Consider the following 19,757-nt stretch of genomic DNA (forward strand, 5'->3'; position numbering starts at 1 on the left):
AATTTAAGTATGACTGACAGGAAATATCTGGCCCCTGACAGCCTCACACACAAAAGCAAACTCAGACACAAACACCTCTAGCTCGTGTGCCTGTGAGAAGTGTTTGTCTTTGTCTGTCTGTTTTTCTCCTGATATTTGGGGGTGGGTTGGTGATGCCAGCTGCGGACCACACTGAAACAGGAGTTATCAGATTGGCTCCTTATCCAGGCACCATGATGTTGGCACAGCCTTCAAAACCCAAACCAAGCAGCATCACCACAAATCCTGCTGCATCCATGACCACCTGACAGACAACCTCTTTTGTTCTTCCTGAAAGAGGCTATGCAACATTTAATACTGTTTTTGCAGAAGAAAAGAACCTTTTACAAGGTGTGTTAGTATGAGCAGGTTATGGTCTTTTTCACTGGCAGGTGCTCATTTTTCTAAAGTTGATAAATCAAACAATAGATATGAGATATGAGCATTGATTTCTAACCATCCAATCCATTTACCCCATTTTATGTTGTATGTCAGTGTCTTTGCAGACAGAAAATGTAACTAATACACAACACAGTTTGACCAAGGAGTAATTAGCACAACTGCATGTCAAAATGTGGCTTTTATAAGGAAAAAAATAAAAAACACAAAAACTAAGCATGTGATATTGTGTTCCTGTGACTGTTGTATCACTATTAAAAGTCACTGGTATGCACACTCAACACAATATATAAATTTTGGTTTTGTTTATAGTTAACTTTTTACTTTAGGGTGTAAAAGACAAGTGCAGTGTGAAATATCTTTTTCCTTTCTATTTTGGTTTGGTATTTAAGGCGAAATACTTCATATTACATCTTGTTTAGCAGTTACTAATTGGGAGCATTTGAACAATAGCACTTAACACTGAGTGAGTGAATGAAGGAATGAATGATTTATTAAAACAGAAGCAGATTTGACAAAAAAGCAGAAATAAGTATCTTATACTTTTGATATTATTTAAGAACTTTTTTTTTTACTACAAACGTGTTAAGCAAGGAAGTGTAAAATGCAGACAGTGGCACGGAGCCATGTGAAATCAATAATCGAGTCACTGACTGGTCAAGAGGCATTTGCACAGGACGCTGAGCAGGTCGGATTGTCTGAGGAACACCACGCTCCAGATCAAAAGCTTCAGGACTCGCCAGATTGGTAATTAGTGTTTAGTAGGTGGGCTGAAGTTGTCATTCATCCCCAGCCAAAGGTGCCATGTTTCCAACAGGCGTTGCCACGGGAACACCAGCTGGTGCCATGGACCAGCTGAACCCAGTTGGCAGCCAATGGGAGGGATTTACACACTGACCTGCAAAGGCTGCTGGGAGATGTGACACAGATTTAGCCTGACAGCTGAGCAAACCATTAGGATTGACAAAGACGGAGCGAGAAGAACGTAATAATAAATAAATAAATAAATAAATAAATAAATAAATAAGACAAAAGACACAAACGAAGAAGGAAGCACCGCATGAGAGCTTTCTTAATTTCATAAAAAGGAGGAATGTTTCTAAAAAGCTACAATCAACATAAATGCACCCTCAGTGATGAAACAATGGACTTAAAGCTCAAGATGTGGGTGCACTACATGAATTTCACATTGCAATTTTTCAAAATGTGCAATGTAGTGAAATATGGTGTAATTAGGTTCCCAAACTAAAGATAAAGTAAACAAACATGTGCTTGTGTAAATAAATGTGAGTGTAAAATAAAATGAAAAAAAGAGTGTAAAATGAAAAATAAAGATTTTATTGATATTTACCAGACATCTCTAAGAATGCATTGGGTCAGAAATGCTTGCTTACATAATTCAAAAGTGCAGGGTGAACTGAAGACCAGTGATAAAGTTACAAAATGTGACCAGCCACGAGGCAGAAGAATTCTGAAAATTACAGATACATACACACTATTATAAATAACATACACTGATACATATAGGCCATTTAATTTGTGAATTCAGCTACTTTGTGGTTGTATAATCTTCATAGTAAATTGCTGGTGACAGAATGGAACTAAACTGCAATGAGCCTTAAGTTACCACGTCCAACTGTCAAGTATCGTCCAGAAGGACAAAGCATTAGGTGATGGAGCTCTATACAAAACTTTTGAATGAGTTGGACAGCTGGGTAAAAATACTTTTCCTATGATTTTCGAGTTCCATTTGTAATCCATAAATCATCGTTCGATATAAGTAACAATTCACTAATCTTGATGCTGAATACAATTCAATGCTCACAGCAATGTTCCATCATCAAGTATAAAGCTGTACTAGAATAGTCAAGACCCAGTATTCAGGGGACATTCCAGAAAAAAAAAGCAGAAGTCTCTAAACATTTGGACACAGTGTAGACTTATTGTAGCTTAAAGAATTTAACAACAAAGCCACTGCCATGTCTTCTACAACACTGTTGTAATCACATTACCCTGTGATTAGCAGGATACAATCCACAGACTACATTAGCAGATGCCTGCGGGCAGTTGCTCAGGTAGTTGTTGCTTTATTTTTCAGGTATTTATTTAGATTTTCAGAGCGAGCCTCATCTGACTCATCCATGTCTCACTGGGGAAAATTACTTAATGTCTGCTAACTTGTGAATGGCAAACCTTCTGATATGATGGATGTCAGTGACCAATTTTCCTCAGAATATTGTTACCCTTTAAAAATTAAAACCATTTCACCCCTATGCTTCTTGAGAAGGAAAATACCTCATGTACTCCACCCCACAAAGTCAAAGACAGAAATAGCTGACTTGGTTAAATTAACTTTCCCTGCTTTACCTCTCATTATGGGAGTGCAGCCACTCTGCGAATGTCATACGCTCCTGCCTGAGACCCACAGTCTGCTTGCACTTGATTAGATTACTTTTGCCTGTCCCAAGAGTGGGACACCACAGTCAGAATATTAGCTTTTTGACTGGGCCATAATCAGCGTGAAGAATGAGTTAATACCCAGCGGCTAATAGCAGAGCCTGCGACTACTTCGCCTTGCTGGAAATTAATTTGGCCTTTTTCACTGACTGGGCAGTGCTCACACACTCTCACACAGCCACCCACATCTCTCTCTCACACACACACACCAACACACACAAAGGGCCTCCCTTGGGTAGGGGCTACCCTCCTGTTTCTCTGGCGCCATGAAGCCGGTCCTGCATTATGTCACACAAGCGCTCTTAAAGGAAAAAACATAAATAAGCTTTCAACATTGCAGAGCAATACAACAAAATGCATGTGAAAGCACACACAATATTTGATCTATGAATTGTGAGGACGATACATAGACATCCATTCATTTTGTGGAGATTTACAATTAATGTCACCATATGTACTGCTAACTTAACATGAACACCAACTCTAAACCAGCTTTGAAACATGTCCTCACCTTAAATTACAATGATTGACAGGCAGTAATGTTTTCACTTCTATGACAGCAGCTGCTGTGTTAATTACAAATATGTGAAAGGGTTCACTAAGATACAGAACTTATGTCAATGCCGTTAGGGTTTGACCATGTATTTTTGTCAACCCGTAGTGGAATGTTTTACGCCGCACAGCATTATTCCCAAAGATAGTTTGGTTTAGGGTTTATCACTGCTATGAATGGAAGTCAGTCACACGTCTGGATCATTTAGTGTGGAGGGTTACAGTCCTACCTTCTGTGTAGATTAGGGGCTGATTCCCTGCTTTGGTAAATGCACCACCCTATGATACACCAATAACAGCCCCATATCTACATCCACATCTGTAACATGCTTAAAATTGTAAGCCACTCTAGATAATCTGGATATCTATGCATCTATTAGAAGACTAAAAATGCATGGCACCCTGGATAATGTAATATTCACTATGTTTGACTTTTTTTAATCATGTCACACACAGGACCACTCACCTTCTTTGTCATCGTGGCATATGATGGCGTCTTGGAGAATGTCGGAGAGAGGGAAGCTGACGGTGTGTTTTTTGCACTGGCTGCTGCGTGCTTTGTAACCGCTTTGCTTCTGCAGTGTTCGTTCTCTTTCGTAATACGCCCGCAACTGGTCACATCGCATCCGTCTCACCAACCTCTGTCTCTGACCCAGAGGCAGAGACTCCAGCAGACACTGGTCTATCTCCATGTTCTGCCTGAAGACATTACATAGCTGGAAACAACCTAAAAGAGAGAGAGAGAGAGAGAAGGCTTTAATTATGGGTGTATTTAGAAATCAAGAATAAATTTATAAAGGCGGCCAACGTGATCAAGAGATTATATCAAGACACCACATCAGTAATATCCAACCATCCATCCATTATCCACCGCTTATCCGGGTCCGGGTCGCGGGGGAAGCAGTCGGAGCAAAGAAACCCAGACCTCCCTCTCCCCAGCCACCGACGCCAGCTCCTCCGGGGGTATACCGAGGCGTTCCCAGGCCAGTCGAGACATATAGTCTCTCCAGCGTGTTCTTGGTCTGCCCCGGGGCCTCCTCCCCGTTGGACATGCCCGGAACACCTCTCCAGGAAGGCGTCCAGGAGGCATCCGAACCAGATGCCCGAACCACCTCAACTGGCTCCTCTCGACGTGGAGGAGCAGCGGCTCCACTCCGAGTCTCTCCCGGATGTCCGAGCTCCTAACCCTGTCTCTAAGGGAGAGTCCAGACATCCTGCAGAGAAAACTCATTTCAGCCGCTTGTACCCGCGATCTCGTTCTTTCGGTCACTACCCAAAGCTCGTGACCATAGGTGAGGGTTGGGACGTAGATTGACCCTTAAATCGAGAGCTTTGCTTTTCTGCTCAGCTCTTTCTTCACCACAACGGACCGGTACAGAGCCCGCATTACTGCTGACGCTGCACCGATCCGCCTGTCAATCTCACGCTCCATCTTTCCCTCACTCGTGAACAAGACCCCGAGGTATTTAAACTCCTCCACTTGAGGCAGGATCTCACTTCCAACCTGGAGAGAGCACTCCACCCTTTCCGACTGAGTACCATGGACTCGGACTTGGAGGTACTGATCCTCATCCCTACCGCTTCACACTCGGCTGCAAACTGGCCCAGCAAGAGCTGGAGGTCCCGGCTCGATGAAGCCAACAAGACCACATCATCTGCAAAAAGCAGACATGGGATCCTGAGACCACCAAACCGGACACCCTCCGCCACTTGGCTACGCCGAGAAATTCTGTCCATAAAAATTGTGAACAGAACCGGTGACAACGGGCAGCCCTGACGGAGTCCAACTCCGACTGGAAACCAGTCGGACTTACTGCCAGCCATACGAACCAGACTCCTGCTCTGTTTGTACAGGGACTGGATAGCTCGTAACAAAGAGCCCAGTACCCCATACTCCCTGAGCACCCCCCACAGAATACCCCGAGGGACACGGTCGAATGCCTTCTCCAGATCCACAAAACACATGTAGACTGGTTGAGCAAACTCCCATGCACCCTCCAGGATCCTAGCGAGGGTAAAGAGCTGGTCCTGTGTTCCACGACCGGGGCGGAATCCGCATTGTTCCTCCTGGATCCGAGGTTCAACTATCGGTCGGACTCTCTTCTCCAGTACCCCCGCATAGACCTTACCGGGGAGGCTGAGGAGTGTGATCCCCCTATAGTTGGAACACACCCTCCGATCCCCCTTTTTAAAAAGGGGAACCACCACCCCAGTCTGCCAGTCCAGAGGCACTGCCCCCGATGTCCACGCGATGTTGCAAAGACGTGTCAACCAGGACAGCCCCACAACATCCAGAGCCTTGAGGAACCCGGGGTGAACCTCATCCACCCCCGGGGCCCTACCACCAAGGAGTTTCCCTACCACCTTGGCCACTTCAGCCCCAGTGATAGACGAGCCCCCCCCCCCCCCCCCCCCCCGGGGTCCCCAAGCCCTGCTTCCTCTGCGGAAGACGTGCTGGTGGGATTGAGAAGATCCTCGAAGTATTCCTTCCACCGTCTGGTGATGTCCCCAGTTGAGGTCAACAGTTCCCCACCCCCACTATATACAGTGTTGGTGGAAAACTGCTTTCCCCTCCTGAGTCGCCTGACGGTTTGCCAGAAACTTCTCGGAGCCGACCGAAAGTCGTTTTCCATGTTCTCACCGAACTCCTCCCACACCCGAGTTTTTGCCTTAGCGACTGCCGAGGCTGCGAGCCGCTTGGCTACTCGGTACCTGTCGGCTGCCTCCGGAGTCCCCTGAGCCAACCATGCTCGATAGGACTCTTTCTTCAGCTTGACAGCCTCCCTCACCCGGGGTGTCCACCACCGAGTGCGGGGATTGCCACCCCAACAGGCACCGACAACTTTGCAGCCACAGCTCCGTTCAGCCGCCTCAACAATGGAGGTCCGGAACATGGCCCACTCAGACTCAAAGTTACCAGCCTCCCCCGGGATGCAGTCGAAGCTCTGCCGGATGTGGGAGTTGAAGATATTTCTGACAGGTTCCTCTGCCAAACGTTCCCAGCAAACCCTCCACACACGTTTGGGCCTGCCAGGTCTGTCTGGCATCCTCCCCCGCCATCTGATCCAACACACCACAAGGTGGTGATCAGTTGACAGCTCAGCGCCTCTCTTCACCCGAGTGTCCAGAACATATGGCCGCAGGTCAGATGATACGACTATAAAATCGATCATCGAAATGCGGCCTAGGGTGTCCTGATGCCAGGTGTACTTGTGGACACCCTTATGTTCGAACATGGTGTTCGTAATCGACAAACTGTGACGAGCACAGAAATCCAATAACTGAACACCACTCGGGTTCAGATCAGCGGGGCCGTTCCTCCAATCACGCCCCTCCAGGTCTCACTGTCATTACCCACGTGAGCGTTGAAGTCCCCCAGCAGAACAATGGAGTCCCCAGAATGAGTGTTCTCCAGCACTCCCTCTAGGGTCCCCAAGAAGGCATGGTACTCTGAACTGCTGTTCGGTGCATAAGCACAAACAACAGTCAGAGCCCTTTCCCCAACCCGAAGGCGCAGGGAAATTACCCTCTCGTTCACTGGGGTAAACCCCAACGTACAGGCGCTAAGCCGGGGGGCTATGAGTAAGCCCACACCTGCCTTACGCCTCTCACCCTGGGCAACTCCAGAGTGAAAGAGCATCCAGCCCCTCTCGAGGAGATTGGTTCCAGAGCCCATACTGTGTGTCGAGGTGAGCCCAACTATATCTAGTCGGTACCTCTCAACCTCGCGCACCAGCTCAGGCTCTTTTCCCACCAGAGAGGTTACGTTCCATGTTCCAAAAGCCAGTTTCAGTAACCGAGGATCGGAACGCCAGGGCCCCCGACCCCGACCACCACCCGATCCACAATGCACCAGTAATCAGTAATAGTCATTTGTTAAACAATGAAAATACAAATCTGTATCAGTAACACATCCTCCATCCCCAAAATGGCTTGAAAGAGGCTATTTAAAATCATTTGAACCTACAATTTTTCAAAAAAAGGGCAACAAGCACTGTCACAAAAGGACCACATTCTGTTTCCTAAATAAATAGAATTTAAAAGACTTAATGTTGAACTAAGGGCTGCACCGTGGTGCAGCAGGTAGTGTTGCAGTCCCACCTCTCCAGGTAGCCTGGAGGTTGTAGGTTCACGTCCTGCTCCAAGTGACTGTGAGGTGTTTGCCATGTTGTCGCTGTGAGTTTCCCCCGGGTGCTCCAGTTTCCTCCCACGGTCTCAAAACACATGTTGGTGGGTGGATTGGTGAATCAAAATTGTCCATAGGTGTGAGTGTGTGAGTGAATGTGTGAGTGTGTGTCGCCCTGTCCAAGGGGACTGGCGCCGCCTCCAAGGTGTGTTCCTGGCATCCAATGATTCTGGGTAGGCTCCGGAAGCAGCACGACACTTAACTGGATAAGCAGTTACAGACAATGAATGAATAATGTTGAACTACTGATCCTTCTTTTATACGGGCTTCACTAATGTGAATTTTAATGTGAATATAAAGGCTTTAGAAAGAATCCTGAAATTGCTGTTTAAAATGTATATTATTCAAAAATTAAATTCACTCATTCATTATCTGTAACCGTTTATCCAGTTCAGGGTCACGGTGGGTCCAGAGCCTACCTGGAATCATTGGGCGCAAGGCAGGAATACACCCTGGAGGGGGCGCCAGTCCTTCACAGGGCAACACAGACACACACACACACACACACACACTCACGGACACTTTGAGTCACCAATCCACCTACCAACGTGTGTTTTTGGACTGTGAGAAGAAACCGGAGCACCTGGAGGAAACCCACGCGGACACAGGGAGAACACACAAACTCCTCACAGACAGTCACCCGGAGCGGGAATCGAACCCACAACCTCCAGGTCCCTGGAGCTGTGTGACTGCGACACTACCTGCTGCACCACCGTGCCGCCAAAAATTAAATATAAATTTAAAAAGGTTTGAATAATATACATTTTCAACAGCACTTATAGCATTTATACCAAGTGAACATACAGTAAACTTCAACAAAAAACAAACAAAAAAATGTTTACTGAACAAGAATATATAGTGTGACTGATGAAAATACACTATATTGTGCTCACATTTAAAAATGTTTCTTTTCATTTACAATTAAAAGCAGCATTGTGACTTCAGCTTTATTTTAAAATTCCAAACAATGGAATGGAGGGCACAGGATTAAGTGTAAAATGCATAAATAGCAACAGAGAGGTTAGAAACACAGGGAAAAAATACAAGTGTGGGGGGGGGTAGTTTGAGCTAAAAATTCCGAAGAGGAAAAACTAAGGGAGTAGAATAAATCTTTGTATATTCCTTTGCTTTCATTCAAATCTCACCCAACAGTCTGTTTAGTTGAATAGCTGTTTAACCTTGAAGCACAGACTCGCCACTCATACAAACACCCACACAGCGCAAGTTAGAAATAATATGACAGTGCATATTCCTTTGAGCATCCACATACTGCAACAAAGTTAGCACACTTCACACATGCCACACTGGACAATCGTTTCCGATACACCACTGGGCCTATACATAGACGAGTGAAAAAAAACAAGGTAAAAATTCAGGCAAGAATTTAGATGCTTTGATAAATTACTCGAAATGTTGGACATGACTTTGTACAGAAAACCTATCTTTCTGGAAGTGACCTTAACAGAGGTTACTAGTCAAGGTATGTATCCAATTTAAAAGACACTAGTTAGACTCACATTGGGGGTAACACTTCTGACCTCTACACAACAACATTCGATTCTCAGTGGGAACAACATTCAGCACCCTTGCCCAAGAATCAGAATGCTTTCTTAGCCTAGCTCTGGCCATGACCGAGTCATTCTAGATAGGATATTCTGCTAAATGCCATAAATCTCTACACTCACTGGCAATTTAAAGTATACCTACCATGCACTACATTTATACATGAATGTTGGGTAAGGCATAGTATTTTTGCTTTGGGGCTTCCCCTGCAGTTGCAGAGAGTAGGGGGTGTTCTACTGCCCTCCAAAATTTACATAGTGCAGCAATACCAGAGGTTCTTTTCTCCCTATTACAGGTAATTTTAAGGTAAAAATTCTACATAGAGTTGATTTAAGTATCAAGTGTAGCTCCAGCTGATGCCCCACATTTTTATCAGATAGCTTCTGCCCTATCTGTCAATGGAAAGGGACCAGAATGAGAAAGCACTTGACAGGATAATATCTGAGTAGTGGGTCGTTTTCACCACAAGGAGTCATGAACGGACTTAGAGCTTACAGACCAAGTTTTATGGTCAATTGTTGATCAAAGGATGGAATAATGTCTGGATATTCACTTAAACAAAATACAGACCAATCAACTACATTTTCTTATTTTAGCACTGCCTTTACTTCAGTTTTATACTTCAGACTGAAGGGTGTTTGATAATGAAAGGCTTGCTATTTAAAGCCTTGTCAAACCTGACTGGTTTTTGTAGAGGCTTATATTTGTACAGTGCAAGAAGTGCAATTAATAGTGAGTCAAAATTAAAATCCTTTATTAAAAACTTGACAAGCACCCCAGAGACTTAAGAGCATCTGTGACTCCAGACTTGACAGGTACTGAGCATTTAATGACCAGTGAATAACTATATATCCAAGGTGTGTCAAAGCCAAGCATACCAGGGCTACACTCATAGCAGACCAACAAAACTGAGCGCATGCACAAGGTAGGCATACCTTATAAACCAGTGGCTTTGTGTACATTCCAAGTCAATTACATGGAACAAAACCAATCTATAGTCTGATCCCCATGGACTTTGATTTCTGTATGTGCCAGATACACCCAGCAGTGCAGATCCATGTTGATATTAAAAATCTGCTACACTCCTTAGAATTTCAGAATGTGTGGACAGACGTCCATTTCCATTTCAAGCAAATTTTTATACCGATAAATAATTGAAGCTTAGATACGTTTGAGACGGATTGGCTCCTCCTCAGCTCAAGGTTCATTTGCAGCAATCAGAGGGCTGCTCAGACATTCTCTCAGAGCTTATTTAGCCTGCTTCCTCAGAGCCTCTTCCACAGCCGCAAATCATACATTATGAAGCCTTCCACCAGCCACCATCCACCTCACCCAGGGATAAGAAAACAGTGTGGGAGATCATATGATAGGCAGGAAAGGAACAAATGTGCCAAGGAAAGAACCACCTGGGACAGGTGACAAGCTGGGACAAGCTTGTTTGACCTTGGTGGACCATCTCAATCCCTGCAATTGCTTGGACATCCATCACCTTCCCTTAGGCCAGGCATAAGAAGTTTTCATGAGAAAGTTGTCCACACTCTGATGCCCCGGTCTTCTCTAAAGCTGTGAGCAGACTTGTAATTACTGAGATAATTCAGGTCACTGGAAGCCCTTCGGCCAGGGAAATAGTGGTTTGAAAACTCTGTCTTTGTAGATAAATTAGAGACAGCATGCTTCTCCTCCCCTCTCCCTCATATACACGCATGCGCACACGCCTTTTGTCTTCTGCTCTTTCTCTCCCTGATTCTGCTGTCTTGTTGGCAATCTGTAAGTCTTAAAACCACTGGCAACGCTGTTCGCTTTGAAGTACCAGCAAGCCTTCTGTCATTTTTTTCTTTTTTCTCTCTATGCAGTGCTGCCTTATTTTATTCTCTGTGCACCTATAAAGGTGGCTGAAAAGAGTGGGAGATGAGAGCCATGTAGCTTTGTCATGCCAGAGATGAGAGGAGAGAAGGGTATGTTCCTTTTATTCAGCCTACTCAAGATCATTTCCATAACCTTACCAAAATGCAATGACTTGCAGCTTGGCTGGGTTCCTCTTTGAACCCACACCTCTTAAAGAACCCTATAGGCTACGTGACAGCACTGTTCCACATGTTTAGAAAAGACTATGTGAGCTAATACACTGTGGAGGGCACTTTATTACTATGAGTAAATGGAGACCTTTAAGTAATTCAATTCAACTCCTCCGCAGCCATAAACCTTTACTGTGCTCTGATATACTGGCTATCTACCACCTGTCTCTGGAGACAGGATCCAAGCTCCAAGCTCAACTGCTTTACTGGGCCATAGAGAGATAAGTAAGAAAGAAGTAAAACTTGCTAATTCTATAAAACACATACATAGTATATGACAAAGGTAAGGGATCATTTAAAGAGACACAGTGGTCAAAAAAAATCACTATCTGTTGTAAACAGGTCTACCTGTATCCGAAAACAGTGACACAGTGTTCTCTACAGCAAGAGACTTCTATGAACAATAGGATACACATTTTATGATGGAGTGGTGTGTGTGAAGAGGAAAAAATACTGCTGCCTGTATATGGTTGAAGTTTAACGTGTTTACGTTTTTATTTACTGTTTGATTTACCACAGAAACTCAAGCTGTTTTGCGGTACTTTCAGTCTGTGTTTATGCAGTTAGGGTCTCCCGATTATGAAGTCACATCTAACCTAAATAATCCAAAACAACAAACACAAGTCAATATTAGCCATCTATGGAACCGGAATGAAGCTGTCAACATTTAGAGGGCTCTCTTTGGCATTTCTCTGCTATGATCAGAGAGAGAGAATGTCTAGCTAGCATGTCTGAATGAGGCACTGTTTTTACTCATTTAATGCAGTGCACAAACAGACTGGAGAGATAGAAAATGGAGGAAACTGGATTAATCATTTATAAAAACAGGTTAGTGCTATATTTATTAATGCTAGGTAGCAACATTTTCTTTTGCCTCTAAAACAGAGGTTCTCAAATAGGGTTCCAAGTTGGGATTTATACACAATAGCTTCAAATGTAGTGTCATACCAGCCAATAGGGTTGGGCAGTATAAAATTATACTTAATATTGCTGTATTTAAAGGCCAGAGTTCATTCATGTGGTCATTCTGCTCTATTGATAGCAATCTGAAAATAAGTGGTGGAAAAAAACGAATTAGAAAACAGAGGAAAGAACCTGGAAACAAACAAAACACGCAGAATACCCTTCATTTGACTTTTTGCTCACAGGAATTAGGCTTAATGTTGGACTAAGGGTGGCATAGTGGCGCAGCAGGTAGTGTCGCACTCAATTATCCTCTAAATGTGTGTTTTAAGCCTCAGTTCACTGGAAAATTATCTGTATTGTGGTGTGCTAAACCACAAGTGAATGTTAGCTGGCCAGTTAAACAGTGTAGAACCTGTCTAATTCAGCTTATTTTTAAACTTTTCTGTTCCTCCAGCACCAGTCGCTGAAATGTACTCTCAGTTTTTTATCGTCAACTTCTCCTGAAAGTGCACCCCTCCCCATGGTAATACTGTATACTGTGTGTATATTTTCACAGTGTATGAAAAACGTGGATACTGCCCATCCCTACCAGCCAGCCATTTTGGACTGGATTTGAAGACCTTGTCTATTGGCAAACTCTCAGGATTTGCACATCTTAGAGAATCCCAATATTTGTGTGGTGAATTTGCATAGTGAAAATAGGACACTTGTTATTGTCCATCTGCATACCATCATTCAAGCAAAGCCAACTCGTTATCTCTTTCAAACTAATGGGGCTGTAAAATACAATGCAAAATTGTTTCTATGTTATATTTGCATATTCAGTGTATTCAAATGAACAAATACTCCAGTCAGTTCGTTTAGCCTTTTATCACTTACAGAGGTGTTCATTATTTTTCATCTGCAACTGCTTAATCCAGATCAGGGTCATGTTGAGTGAAGCCTCAATTAAATCAATGGATGCATGGCAGCTAAACAACCTGGACACTGCAACAGTCCACACACTTACCCAGTCACACTCATTCATAGAAAATTTCATTCTAGCAATGTGGGTGTTTGGATAGTGAGTGGAAACCCACACAGACACTGGTAGAACACAGCATCCAGGAACCGTAGGTCCACTGCCTTAAAAGGACAAAAACTGGTTGGCTCAAGGTGGGGAGGAGTAGTTTGCAATTTATTTTTTCAAGAGTGCAGCACAGAGGGGACATGAAAAGCCACTGCAAACCAGGGCCAACCAAGCTGGACCATCCTGCCACATCGGCCTTGACTCTTTATTGAGTCAAGCCAGTGGCCTGCAGCTCTATCCATGCAAAGCAGGCTCCGGCAAATCAATTCCAAGCCCCAAGATATTTGTCAGACCAAGGAGAAGTCAGCGAAGTAATGACAATCCATCTATGCTCCATCTACGCACAAACTAACTGGTTCCACCTGCTGGATCTGGCCATTTTGAAAAGGTCACACTGGCTCGCTGCGCTCTGCAGATGACTGTCAGCTAGACTTCAGCTTTTACCTCTGAGTGGCTGAGACAGTAAGCAGATCTGAGATGGTTATCAGACCATCAGACAGAAGGAGCTGGAAGATGATTGATGCCGCTATAGGCTCATAGTGCTAGGGGTCACATAGCCATCTACTTTGGCTCTCCCACATGTTGTAGTGGGCTGCCTAACAGAATGAGGAGTCCTTAAGCCATGACAGCACTAAAAAGGCCAGGCTGATTAGCATGGGCTCTGGTTTGTATTGCAGGAGCATCAGGCTCCCTCCTGGCAGATGTTTACTTAGTTCAAAGCACCAGGCTTTTTAAATTTACTTTGAGGGGTTAGTTTGGGATGGATTGGCTCGCTAACAATAGGATTTCAAACAGCATATGCTAAATAAAAACTTCAGTAAGTTAAAAGAAAACAGCCTGAGGGACTTGATGCAGACTCACTGAGTGAAAATAGATAAGAACATTTCACTGCCATCCACAACTGACTAAAGGCTAACATGGAGCAGATCGACTGCAGATAGGTTATCTCTGATCAGTGTGGAATATCTGATGCCGTGGCAGTTTTGGGAGGGACCGGGTATGTGCTAACACACATTTAAAATGGCTGGAGGTGGTTCTTTACAACCTTCTTCCAGAGAATGTGTGCATGCCCCAGCACCTTGAAGGCACACTACCAAAACTGGAAACCATCTCCAGGAAATATCTCAGTCAATGAGCTCAAGCATCAACTGGAGTGCTTTTTGGAGAGAAAAGATGAGGGGGAGAGAAAGAATGACACATGAGAACTGCTCCCGTTCTCCTATTCTTAGAGAAAATGACATAACCATGCCCCTCCAAGTCATTTCCAAGTGGCCTTTAAACATCTCATCAACTTTATTTTGATGCAGCTTTTCTCCAGCCTTGTCCATCACAAGCTTTCACATTGTCCCCTGCGGTTTCAGCTTGCCATTCCTGCCACAGACTCCTCATTTTTCTATGATTATAGCATCTCCTCGGACCCAACTGACTGTGCAGGGCTAGGCATGCAGTACAGTTGATTCCAGCAGTGAAATGTGCAAATAAAAGGTTTGGAAACTCAAAAAAAGCAAACAAATCAAGGATGAAAGGAACAACCATGGTTACTGCTCTTGAGGGCTGTGCCGACGTTGGCATGACCACATTTTCAAGAACAACCATCTGCTTTGAAGGCTTTCCTCAGTGGAGAAATTGTTTTCACTCTTTTCTCTCCTAGGGCCTTGTTTGAAGTTTGAACCAATGGCTTGAAAGAAATTTTGTGAAAGCCCACTGGCTATGATAATATGCACAAATGGCATGAATAACACGGCTGTTAAACTGAAGTTATAAAGAATACAATAAGCAAGGTCATGATACTTGCATGTGGACAATTTTCCCCAATACTAGGTCACAACAAGTTAGGGCAGAAAATGTTTGCATGCACTGTGCACAACAACTTAGGCCATGAGGTAAACTGTGGGGCACACACCCCTAGTGGAGCATAATTCAATTGGTGGGGGTCATGTGTGACATCTGAGACTGCAAAAAATAAATATGTGAACAACTCTTATAAAACATTTTTACGTATCCTGACATTTATCAGGTTTTGTAATGTTTGTTTTATGACACAGTCTAAATTATTCTCAGGTTAGAAATGAACATCATGGAGTTTAGGGTTAGGATGAGGAGCATGTGTTCTGTTCCTACATGCAGTAGGGCTGCAAGGATAAAAGACATAACCGATAACACTGATTATGAAAAAATATTGCAGACTAAGATTCATTGACAAAGTGTTGTCAAATCCTCTTGTGCAGAAGCACCCTCTTAAGCAAAACGGATTACAAGGTCAAATGTTCTCATCACACACTCCACAAGAAACTCCCATTTTCCTGAAATAATTCAACTACCTGCAAACCGATTTTCAGCCATCAACACTCTGACAGTTCTGACAGTTTACACCTGGGGCACACCTTCCATTGAATTTTTTTTCTTCATTACACCACAGGTAAGATCACTTCAGATGCTCTTTAAGATCATTTACAGTCTCAGGAGAGGAACTGCACCAGTCAAAAGCTCTTAAAATGTCAGTAAATCTCGGTATTTACTCACTCCCACCCCACTGTAAAATACGCCTACACCTTTATTTCCTGAGTAATGGTAATGCAACATACCAGAGCATCTAACACCTAGGCAATGAGAAGAATATCTCTGCAGGCACCTCCAAGTGGGAGGTACAACCTAACACAAAACCTATTCCCTAGTCTCGAATTGCCAGACACTAGGGAGAGTCTGGTGCCTTTTGTCACATGGCCAAGAACCACCTTCTACTGAAGGAAATGAAATTTGATTGACACACAAAAGGACCAATCACAAGCTTGGTAGGTAGCATGTCGAGACAGAGAGCCAATCAGAAAGCAACTGGTAGAATCCTCACAGTGAGGCCAGCTTAACTCACTGAAAGTACACACACCCCGTCATTTGAAAAAAAAAAAAAAAATACGTTACTACATAAAAACATTTGTCCTTTTAAACATATGTACACATATGGACATTTGAGCTTCATTATATTAGAAATATTAGAGATGGAGGTTTAATAACTCATTCATTCATTCATTCATTTTCTTTTCCGCTTCTCCATTTCAGGGTCACGGTAGGTTTAATATCTAAGCAAATAAAACATTTCTAAAGTATATAATATATAATATAAATATATAATATAAATATATATATAATATATATTTTGCTTTTCCCCTGCTGTACCTAATCCGTACCAAACCATGACTTGTGTACCTTTACACCCCAGCGTCAGTCAATCAAACTGGTTAGAACAATTTGTTATATGAGTTATGCGTTACCTTTGTATTCTGTGAATTTTTGAGGATGTACACAACATTTCATATTAGGGGTGGATGATATGGCTCTAAAATAATATCATGATATTTCAGGGTATTTTGACAAGAACGATATTCTTGGTGTTATGAAAATAATTTTATTAATTTCAAGAACACACTATTGCAATGATAATTATATTACAGTTTTTTAACTACTAATGTAACAATTTTAAACATTCAGAAATGACACGCCCCTTTTTTGGGGAAAATTCCTCTGTCTCAGAGCCACTTTCCACCATACCTCACTTTGACTACATGTAAAGAATGTACGCCATATTATGGGTAAGTCCATAATGTCATTATGTAAACTATGTAAATTATGACGTTATCACAAACAATACAACGTGGCATAGCCCTACTCCATACGAACAGAACACAGAGCCACTATAATGCACTTGCATTAGTGTAGTTCAAACAAGGTATAACAGCCATAAGTAGGGCTCTCTCTCACTATTTGCTGAATCAGTCCCTGTGCTCTGATAAGACTGTTCAGATTAGAAGCGTTTTAAAAGCCTCAGCACTGAAGTGAAATAAGCTTCTCATCCATAAAAAATCCAATTATCCTAAAAACAGTTCCACCCTCTCTCTCGCCCTCCCCAGGAGGACACTGCACTGATAGGAAATGAGTACTGCAGCACAGGCACGGCTGGGACCTGATAATTCCTTCATGCTATGGGCTACTTGCCCGAAATGTGACAACTCTCCACTTCTACAAATTGGCCTTTTCTCTGTAAAACTCAATACCCCAGCAGCAGTGACAGTTAGCCCACCATAGGAACTCTCTATGCTAAGCGCTGTGGGGATCGAGGTGAGTCATTTACACGGTTGCCAAGTTTTCAAAACAGTGTTATTTACACCTCCATAATCCCCTGGCAGATAGAGTAAACATGCTGCTCACAAATGAAACGTAGGTAGTTTAAGATCATTGAGCTAAAGACACTTTCAGATTTAAGGGGGCCGTAGCTTGTATAGCTTTTCTTGTAATTTTTTCCGGAGGCCTACTTATGATGATTGTGTAAGTCGATTTTTACATAAGCATCTCCAAGCTATCCCCTTACAGCAAAACCTACTGTTTGTATTCACATCTTTAAAAATGTCAATTTAGAGGCACTACTGGGATCGTCACTCAAAAATCTCTTTGGAGGGGGTCATGTAACTGCTTTAGTGGCATCACTTTAACCATAACTTTGTAGTGTTGGGCAATAAAACGATATCAGTTAGTTTTGTGATTAATTCTTGCTTGATAACGATGATGAACTTTGGGTAACAGGGCTCAAAATACGTGCATTTCTATTCCCAGTTAGCACAGTCAGCTGCACGCTATCAGGCGCGTACACTCATGGTATTACGATACATGAATGTAGGAGACCTCATAAACCCGAGAACGTAAACAAGACTATATTATGTTTAATTCAAATGCTTGTGTGTATGTATTATATATATATATATATATATTATAAATATATATATATATATATGTTATAGTCTCCTGTTCCCTCTGTATTTGGTATTTGGGGTGTATTTCTTTCTGGCTTGGAGAACACAAGGGCAGAAACTTTCCCTCACGCCCAGGGTGAACCTGAGAGTAATTTTGGAGCACTGTCTTGACACTCCCAAGGGTGGAACTTATCCTGCCTTGCACTTCTGGGTAGGCTCCGGACCCACTGTGACCCTGAACTGGGCTTACAGACAATGAATGAATGAATGAATGTGCGAAACTGAAAACGTTCTAGCTTTCCCACTGTTACAAGCACTGATCTAATCCTTCTAAAGGGTTAAGTGCAATATGTTTACAATTCAGCACTATAAATATGAGCAGTGTTTTCACTCTATACTTTTAGAAGGATGTCCTTTGTCACAGTGTTACTATTTGTCATAAAATGTTATAGATCAACATAAAAATACTGATCGTGATAACATTTTTGGCCATATTGCCCAGCTCTGCCCAGATCTTCAGTAGCTGAAATTTCATTTACAGACATTTTGAATTCATTAAGCTCTTTTTATTCGTAAAAAAAAAAAAAAAAAAAAAAAAAAACATCCAATGGGTCTTTCTGAACATATAACTGAAGACTGAGCGAATGAACGCCCTTGAAGACACATGGCACAATTAAAGCTGGCTGGAGAGAGTGAGGCTTCAGAACTCTCAGACAGTTCACCCCCACTATCAAAGCTTTAGGCAAAGCCAGCAGAAGCCTTCCTCTGACTCCCCAGCACTAATGCGGAATTATCGACTTAAACATGTCTCGGACATAGACGTGTCAAAAGAAAACTCTCTCTCTCTCTCACTTTCTCTCTAGCTAATTCTCTAGAATTAGCTGAAAGACTCAATCTCTCTCCCCTCTATCTCTGTGCCACAGATATGTAGGACAGTAGGATAGTGGCACAGTAGGGTAGAAGCTTGATGCAGAGTAGCACACACTGGCACTGTGACCACAAACTACCCAGTGTCATTGTCACTGAAGATACAAAAATGGAATTATTTTTAATGTACATTATGTTGCTCCAGAAGGACAGGTGAAAATTTGTAAGATCTTATTATAAAAGTCATTTAAAATAGTAAAAACAAAGAACATGAGTGGGGGAGATGAAATTGGGCATTTCAACTCAACACTATTTTAAAATCTACAGTTATTATTGAATATCATACAAATATGCTTCCTATTAAAAGGTATAGGATATGTACTCTTGAGGGTACAAACACAGTGACAGTTTTTCTGAGAGTTTATATTAAAAGTTATAACTATAATTTAATGAAAATTAAAAGTGCAATCCAATCACCAGTAATTAGGCAGTGCACTACACAAGGTATTCCGCCATCTTGTGTGTTCAGTGTGTTCAGTTCAAACTGCATAAGGAGTGGTGAGCAACGGTTCATCACCACACAGGAAGTTTACCCATCAATCAACTGTTGTATGTCCATTTAATCACATTAATTCCTATATTGCATGCATAATATGATAGCTGCTGTTCATTAGTTTGCTAGTTACTTTAAAAAGCAATGGAGCAGTCAATGTGATGTGCTGTCTCATATATGATGTACTGTGATATTGTGGTGTATATGAAGGTTTAACTAATGCAAGTTCCCTTATGCTTGGCTCACTACAGGATTATTGGGGCTGATTTTGAGGCTGATTTTCCTTTCCCAACAATCGCAAAAGACCTCCTGATTTCAGGGCTATTGTAAAAAATCATCTTTCCAGATTGTCCTGTAATGTGGGAAGTCT

General features: G+C 42.7%; 1 protein-coding gene across 4 annotated transcripts in view; it reads right to left on the reverse strand.

The window, feature by feature from the left end:
* Positions 1-19,757, reverse strand: part of myo16 (myosin XVI) — a 178,879-nt gene that overhangs the window by 124,937 nt on the left and 34,185 nt on the right. For all 4 annotated transcript variants that reach the window (XM_066686750.1, XM_066686749.1, XM_066686752.1 and 1 more), the window contains exon 2: positions 3,893-4,153. In XM_066686750.1, the coding sequence (XP_066542847.1) occupies positions 3,893-4,118 (226 nt within the window). In that variant the 5' untranslated portion in view covers positions 4,119-4,153. The remainder of the gene's footprint in view (positions 1-3,892; positions 4,154-19,757) is intronic.

This window comes from Hoplias malabaricus, chromosome 12 (assembly GCF_029633855.1).
Source record: "Hoplias malabaricus isolate fHopMal1 chromosome 12, fHopMal1.hap1, whole genome shotgun sequence".
In the NCBI taxonomy this organism is placed as follows: domain Eukaryota; kingdom Metazoa; phylum Chordata; class Actinopteri; order Characiformes; family Erythrinidae; genus Hoplias; species Hoplias malabaricus.